Source organism: Danio aesculapii, chromosome 3 (genome assembly GCF_903798145.1).
Source record: "Danio aesculapii chromosome 3, fDanAes4.1, whole genome shotgun sequence".
In the NCBI taxonomy this organism is placed as follows: domain Eukaryota; kingdom Metazoa; phylum Chordata; class Actinopteri; order Cypriniformes; family Danionidae; genus Danio; species Danio aesculapii.
Window position 1 is genome coordinate 42,080,105 of NC_079437.1, and position 9,055 is coordinate 42,089,159.

At 33.8% G+C, this 9,055-nt stretch overlaps 1 protein-coding gene across 1 annotated transcript in view; it reads right to left on the reverse strand.

Annotated features, from left to right (window-relative positions):
• kcnj19a (potassium inwardly rectifying channel subfamily J member 19a) overlaps window positions 1–2,714 on the reverse strand; it is a 73,472-nt gene extending 70,758 nt beyond the window's left edge. Inside the window, exon 1 of the mRNA XM_056454033.1 lies at window positions 1,793–2,714. Within this exon, the coding sequence (XP_056310008.1) occupies window positions 1,793–2,461 (669 nt within the window). The 5' untranslated portion in view covers window positions 2,462–2,714. The remainder of the gene's footprint in view (window positions 1–1,792) is intronic.
• Window positions 2,715–9,055: the final 6,341 nt, after the last annotated feature.

Here is a 9,055-nt window from a genome sequence, read left to right on the forward strand (position 1 = left end):
TTCCTGAGAAACACTACTCAATTACAGTAATTGGAGTATTTGTAATTTGTTACAGCCTGATCTCACGAGAAAACATTTGTATTTTACGTTTTGTCAGTTTAGTGGCTAATTCGTACAAATTCGTACGAGTTCAGTTGTACAAAATAGTACAATTTTTAAAAAGGAGGCGTGGCACCCAACCCCACCCCTAAACCCAACCGTCATTAGGGGATGAGCAAATACTAAACTGTATGAATTAGATCGTACCAATTCATACGAATTAGCCACTAAATCAAAAAGTTACAAATTGCTGTGAGATTGTGTTGGAATACTGGCACTTTGAGGGTTACAAACAACAGCAACATTTGGCTCCTGATGTTACACTGGGGTCTTAAAGCAACACGTTCAACCTATGCAATAAACTGAATATTATTTACAACTTTATTACCACTAATCCACAGCCTCAGAAAACGCTTCTCAGTGTGTTTCCTGATGCATAATGATGTATGCACAGGCACAACCACAGAAACGAGCTGAAGCTGTTTGTTTACAACTGCGACAGAGGATGAATGCATTGTAATTTGTACATCAATAAGGATGACATTCATTTGTGCTTATCCTGAATGCTGCAACTTATAAAGTTGCAAACAAGCAATGTGAGCACACATTTGAGTTTGTCTGTTTACATGCATCATAAGCCATTGACTTTAATGATGTAAATCACCAAAGATCATGGTTTCAGTTAAAAGTCTACATCTTGTATGGCCTGAGTGTGAGCAGATTTTCATTTTATGAGTTGAACTGTATGCTTTTAGCTATTTATTAGCATTAATATATTCACAATCCCCACCAGCTCCCTTACAAAGTATTTTTTAAACCCTGCCTTGTTGATCTTGCGGTCTGCCATTTTAAAGTATCCTAAATGCTATTATTATTTGCACTTGCACACATACAGCTGCATCAAAGGAGATTAACAATAATAAAGAAATGTCACTTTTAAAACTTATAACAGACATGTTTTCCTTACACATTGTTGATTTCGGGCATGCAAATTTTGATTGAAATACTTTTGAATGGCCTCATTTTATACTAAAAAAGAAAAGTAAATCCTAATAATAACACCCATAACATATGTGGACTTCAGTGTTTGAAAAAATGTATTGATAAGAGACACCACTGGTAACATTACTTAATATTCCATAAATTACAGCATAAAGTACAGCCTGAGAATGAATGAAGGAACAGCTTTAGCCAATGGTAAAAATAATCCATAGTAAACATCTCATAGTGGAATGTAATTACCAGATTTCTGAAAAGAAATATGCATTTAATAATGTTTAAAATGTTTATAATGTCTAATAATTTATTAAATGTTTAATTCATTTATTTTAATGGATTATTTGCTTTGTATGTTGCCTTTGTTAACACTAAGGAGCAAATTAAACTTTATGTACGTGGTCTTTCGTTGCACCACACATGTAATTAGCAGTACATTTTAACATTGAACACTTTAAAATCTGAAATATGGTTGTGTTTCTACATATTGACAAATAACAACTGTGAATACATCAGCACGATAATACCATGCATCTTCTACTTTTGCCAAAAGTTCTGTCATCATCAGGCATTTGTTTATTTTTTACATTCACGGTTCTTAGGTTGACTAAATTTGTGATCTAACAAATTGAAGAGAATGCTATACGTGTCTAAAATTCAGCATTTATTAAGAGTCGTTTACTTATTTATTCTGTATTAAGTACTAACTGCAGATAAACCGAGTGCAGTGTGTCTGCGTGCGTGTGTGTGTTTTCACCTTTATGAGTTTACACCTGATTTGCGCGGACACCATATGGCTGTTCCTGAGATTGCCCACGCGGAACATTAAGCAGAGTTTTCCGTCTCGCTGTGAAATGACCGCGTCCTGACTGAACATGAGGGTCTCCGCGCGCTTCTTGGGCTGAGACATCTTAATGAACATACAGCCGATGAGAAACGCGTCCACTATCGAGCCCAGCAGAGACTGGAACAGGAACAGGATGATGCCCTCGGGGCACTTCTCGGTTATATAGCGGTAACCGTAGCCAATGGTCGCCTCGGTCTCAATGAAGAAGAGGAACGCGGAGGGGAAGTTGTAAACATTGGCGACGCACGGAGTGTAAGAAGCGTCGTGGCCATGATTCAAGTCCCCTCTTATATACGCGATGATCCACCACATCGAGGCCATGACCAGCCAGGCGATGGTGTACGTGAGGATGAAAATGAGAAGGTTCCAGCGCCACTTCAAGTCCACTAGTGTGGTGAACAGGTCTGATAAATAGCGGCTGGTTTCTCCACCGAGGTTTCCGTGCTGGACGTTGCAGCGGCCGTTTTTCTCCACGAAGCGCTGGCGCTTTTTCTTTACTGGTGCGCTGGAGAAAGTCGCGCCTCTGTTGGTGTTCACCACCTGGTAGTCCTCGCCAAATTTACGCCTTAGCGCTGCCATAACTTCAGCACTTCTGTTTCATTAAACCGGTGTTTTTTGTTTTGTTTGTTATGTTAGAATATAAAAAGTGAACTCACATTGTCTGTGGCTGTCCTTTTCACTTTTAAAAGTAGCTGGAAAAGGGTCGCCAACTTTTTGCCTCGAGTAAATCTGGAGTGTAAAATCCAGTCAGTAAAGCTGAGAATGTCACTTCACTGGAGCATCCCTCTCTTCTGTTCGAGTGTCTCTGGATGTCCGTGTGAAATGCTCGGGTTGTGTTCTCCGTGCACTTTCAGCTCTTCTGCACATAATAAGGCATGAACAGGAGAATAAGAGGGAGAAGAGAGAGTGAGTGGGTGTGAGGGGACTGACGGGTGGGCGGGAGGAGGGGGGTTTGTGTGAGGCAAATAGTATTTTCTACACTGGAAAGATGCTTGAGAGGTGGTGTGTGTGTGTGTGTGTGTGTGTGTGTGTGTGTGTGTGTGTGTGTGTGTGTGTGTGTGTGCGTGTGTGCGTGTGTGTGTGTGTGTGTGTGTGCGTGTGTGTGTGCGTGTGTGTGGCTGGCAATGGGAAGAAGATTGGTTTTCCAGTCAAATGTTGAAATCAATACGCTGCTCAAACTGCATTGGTGTCCTGTTAAAGTGAACACATAGGTTGTTTGGTTGGTTGATATCAGGTTGAGAAAGGTTGAAAAATGAAAACGGTCTTTTTGTCACTAAAGCAAGAAAAAAGAAAAAAAAAGAAAGAAAAGAAAATATAAAAGAAAATTACACTTAATTTTCCTTTAATATTGAAGGCTGCTCCGCGGTTAATTCATCAAACTGACAGCGCCATCTGCTGACTGAAATTTGTGAGTACAGACGTCTGGAAAAGGACTGTAGTTTACGCAGTTCATTTATTTCAACTTTAAAATTTAAAACGAATTGAGAGTTGACTCTCAAAGAAAGGTAAAAACACAAAGTCTGAAGGTTATGGGTAGGCCCACACGGAATATGCGCACACAGAAATCTGCAAATTTCTGCAGGTTTTTAGTCCATCACTGAGTCTATGTATTTACTTGTGTAAATGTGTGTAAATATATGTTTATTCAGTTTTTAAATTAATTTCACTAATATTATTTTGATATAATAATAGTAATAATAAAATGTTATTATGATTTATTTACAATACAGTTTGCAGTTTGTACTTTTAGTAGAGATATTATATGAGGGACTTGCTTTGTTTACCAATTAAGTGGATCTAATTGGATTTGCATTGTAAACATTAAAAAAAAGTTTAAAAGGTATTATTTTTATTTAATATATTAAGTTTTTAGTTATGATACTCCTAAACTCATTCCACATAAATCCGCAGTTTAAAAAAAAAATATATCTGCAGAAATAGATTCTGTCTGGCTCTAGTTATGGGTCTTAAAACAAATGATTGTTTATTATTATTATTATTATTATTATTATTATTATTATTATTATTATTATTATTATTAGCAGTAGTAGTAGTAGTAGTAGTAGTAGTAGTAGTATTGATCACAGTACATATTGGTAACTTAAAAGCACATATTAGGACCATTTAAAACGTAAAAAAAAAAATCACAAAAGTACTGCAGTGATAGATTTCGCAATACTATGTTTAGGATGTATAAAATAGACTACCGTACACTGCTTAATGAATTTAGTAAATTAACAAAGCTGCCCTAAACTAACAATATTGATGATTGCAAAAATAAATTTTATGATTTTATGATTATGTAAAGTGTGGATTATTTTGCATAGTTGGGTTAAAAATTCATTAGCACTATTATGTGGGTTTTTACAGTTTGTTACTGTTTGTGACTTTTCTCTGATGACTTGTGGTCTAAAAATTTATATTCTGTCAACATTCATTCACATTTATTGTTTCAACCAAATATGCAATACCAAGTCACGATAAACATGAGAAAATTATTTTTTTAAGAATGTCAGTGGACAGTTTATTGTCTCCATTCTCCAGATCTGGGTCACGAGAAAGCCTTTCTCCCATAATACCCACAAAATCAGGAATTTGCCTCACCACAGACTACAATGGTCTATTTTTATTGGTAGTTTAATGCTTACCTCCATTCTTAACTGAGTATAATGAGGACCAGAGCACAAGAGTTTGTTCCATTTGGCTGGCAAGGTGTAAATGGTTTAGTAGGTACTAGCAACAGTTTGATCACTAACATTCCTCAAAATATCTTCTTTAGTGTTTCACAAAATAAACAAATTCATGCACATTTGGAACAACTTGAGACACAATAATTCTGAATTATGATTTTTCATAATATAACGTATAAAGTCGCTAAAGTTTGTGTTCCAGAAAGCTGTGAGACCTGATGACAGTGTTGATTTCTAGCTTTAACTTATAGCTCTGAGACACATGAACCTAATATTCCCACCAGTCTACTGCATGCTTATTTTTGGTCATTGTGCAGATATTTGCTGGACAGAGAAATCTGAAACTGCATCTTTGTTTGCTCCTTTGGGGAATCTCAAATACACGGGCAGTCGTCCGGCCATGCAGGCCAGTATATCTGTTTGTGCGAGATATTAAAAATCATTATAGTGCCTATAATGACAACTGTTCTGGCTCTGAGGAATAATGAACACAGATGAAAAAACATCCCTCTTGTTGAGGAAGCCACTGTATATTTGTCTCCAGCTTAGATTGAAACAGTATTAAATGCATTTATCAGGGGAATGAGATATAGCGGTAATGAAATATGGTGGACTGTCTGGCATTTTTTTATTATTTAAGCCTGTGAGCGTCTATGAACATTATTAAAGTATACTTAGTTTTAATTTGAATGCAAATTACTAAAACAAAATTATAGAAGATATGATCATTTCAGCTAATCTGATTACATGTCATATATGATGATATTCAATATCCAAGGCATAGATACATATAACTACACAGCAGGGTGGAAAATATTGCTCCAAATGAACCAAAGGTCTTATGTTCATACATGTGATTGACAGATTACTGGCCTCATGCGGATGACGCACAGAAGTTTTGATTGATATTTAATATTCTCAATTATGCATAAACAATATAATAATGTATATGAACACCATATGCTCCTTAACACCACATTATGAAAATTAAAAACAAAGAAGAAGAAGGAGCAGTAAGAGAAAGGCTGAGAGTGTATTATATATTAATAAATGCGATAGCTACTGAATAATGAATGAGCTCTAAGAATTGATGACATCCGCATGATATCACATGACTGTCAAGTTTCCTTAAATACAGTCATGAGGCATTTATTCAGAATTAGGCATGGATTAATATCTGTGAGATTTGGTTTACTATAGAAAATTAATCATTTATTGCATTCCTTAAGCTTCTAACAAAAGGTTATACTTGATTGCTAAAACAATATGTTTGATTAAAGGGATAGTTCATCAAAAAATTTAATTCAGTCACCCTTTACTTGACTGAGTTTGAATGCACAATAAAATATAAAATAAATGCGGGTTGCTGTGACCCTTTTAATTTCCATAGTATTTTTATTTATTTATTTTTACTGTTGAAGTCAATGGGTGCCAGCAACCAGCATTCTTCAACCTCCAAAACTCTTAGAATCAGAATCAGAATCAGAAAGAGCTTTATTGCCAGGTATGTTTGCACATACGAGGAATTTGTTTTCATGACAGAGCTTCTACAGTGCAACAGGATAACAGAGTCAGGACAAAAAACAAATAATAAATATATTAGAAAATAAATACTAGTAAGTAGTGAATGCAAATATACAGATTGACAAGTGTATGTACTTGTTTATTACTGTATACAACGTTCTATGTGCAGCTGTTATGTGCAAATTGGCATGTAAAGTGTGTTGTTAAATAAGTGTATATGTGTATATTATCAACTTATCAACTCAAATAATTTACATTCACATTTTTTTTACATTTTAAAGGTTCGTACTGGCCCAATACACCCATAAGTGGTTTCGTTCTCTCAGTTGGAATAGAATAACTTTTGCATAGATTATGATCGAGACATTTTTCTTTTTTTCTATGATTACTGATATGTGCAGGAACCACCAAAATTAATTACAGCAACCTAGACCACACCTAAAAGGTACACTTTCAAATTTGAGTTTACAAAAAAAAGTGCCTTTTTTAGAGGGGTTTATTATAACACAGACAACATATGCAATTATTTTAATCACTTTCAACTGTGTTTTATGAAAATTCAAAGGGTTTTCTTTAAAATGATACCAAACTTTTGCATTTACACCTCTGCATGTGGATTTGGGAAGCTTTTGAATTTGGGTTGGCAAAATTTCAGGCGGAAAGCCCAAAATAGCACTTTACTTAGTTAACAATGCAGCAGGTCTAAAATGTTGCTGTTAGTGATAATATCACATCTGCAACTATTCATTTTTGAGCACAGGAAAAAGAGGTGTTATCATATGGAATCGTATCTGTACAAACACATTCAGTCATTAGAATAAAAGTATGAAAGTCTATTGCTACAAAAACACTGTCAAAACATTCCATTGACTTTAAAGTCATTTTTTATTTATTTATTTATTTATTTATTTATTTATTTATTTATTTATTTATTTATTTATTTATTTATTTAGGTCTAAAAAGTGTTCTTGGAGCTTTATATGGTTACAGTTGGACTACTTAAGTCACATGGAATGTTTTGGCAATGTTTTGGTTGTGGCCCTTGTTTGAAGTGAGAGATCTCAGAGGTTTGGAATGACACGAGAGTCAGTAATCAATGGGCTAACAGATTTGTCATCTCTTTTTTTAATCTTTGGATCTGAATTGCATTAATACACAGTGTGATTTTATGTTATGATTATTGAAGCATCCTTAGAATATTTTTGTGCCCAAAGAGTGAATGCTCCTTTTAATAATCAACCAGCACCTGGTTTTTGTAACTATCTATTCTTTTCTATCATACACTTTACACAGAAAACAGCCACTGTTGCTTTAAAAAAATGCAGCACAACTAAAATATTGCTGTTAGTGATAATATCACACCTGCAACCATTCATTTTTGAGCACAGGAAAAATAGATGTTATCGTATAGAATTGTATCTGTACAAACACATTCAATCATATGAATAAAAGTCTATTGCTACAAAAACACTGTCAAAACATTCTATTGACTTCAAAGTAATATTTCTTATTATTTATTTATTTATTTATTTATTTATTTATTTATTTATTTATTTATTTATTTATTTATTTATTTATTTATTTATTTATTTATTTATTTATTTTGGTGTGCAAAAGTGTTCTTGGAGCTTTTGTCACATGGATTGTTTTGACAATGTTTTGGTTGTGGCCCTTGTTTGAAGTGAGAGAGCTCTCAGATTTCCTCTAAAATATTTTGATATGAACAAAGATCTCAGAGGTTTGGAACGACATGAGGGCCAGTAATCAATGGGCTAACAGATTTGTCATCTCTTTTTTTAATCTTTGGATCTGAATTGCATTAATACACATTGTGGTTTTATGTTATTACTATTGAAGCATCCTTAGAATATTTCTGTGCCTACACTGAAAAAAGTGTTGCATGCAAAACTGTTGCAAACTATTTATTTGTGTTGAATTTAAACAAACAAATTAAATTGAGCAATGTTCAACTTAATTTGTTTGTTTAAATTCAACCTAAATAAATTGTTTACAACCACTTAACGTACAAAAATTGAGTAAATCCAAGGAATCATCTTTGAATAATTTTTTTCAGTGTAAAGAGTGAATGCTCCTTTTAATAATCCACCTGCACCTGCTTTTTGTAACTATCTATTCTCTTCTATCATCTACTTTACACAGAAAACAGCCACTGTTGCTTAAAAAAATGCAGCACAACTAAAATATTGCTGTTAGTGATAATTTTACACCTGCAACCATTCATTTTTGAACACAGGAAAAAGAGGTGTTATCATATAGAATTGTTTCTGTACAAACACATTCAATCATATGAATAAAAGTCTATTGCTACAAAAACACTGTCAAAACATTCTATTGACTTCAAAGTAATTTTTTCTTATTTATTTATTTATTTATTTATTTATTTATTTATTTATTTATTTGTTTGTTTGTTTGTTTGTTTGTTTGTTTGTTTGTTTGTTTGTTTGTTTATTTATTTATTTTGGTGTGCAAAAGTGTTCTTGGACCTTTATATGGTTACAGTTGGACTACTTAAGTCACATGGAATGTTTTGACAATGTGTTGGTTGTGGTCCTTGTTTGAAGTGAGAGAGCTCTCAGATTTCCTCTAAAATCTCTTGATATGAACAAAGATCTCAGAGGTTTGGAACGACATGGGGGTCAGTCATTAACGGGCTAACAGATTTGTCATCTCTTTTTTAAATATTTGGATCTGAATTGCATTAATACACAGTGTGATCAAGGACATATTTAACCAATAAGCAATTTGCCGCTTAGGGCCCCTGGACATCTGGGGGCCCCCAATAAATATCTAGAAGTATAAATTATACCTATAAACTATATAACATTGTTTTCTATCATATTTTGTATGAGAATCAAACTGATAAGACTATTACGTAATTAATTATTATTTAATATACAATAAAATATATTATTATTATTATTATGTAATGTTATGTAAT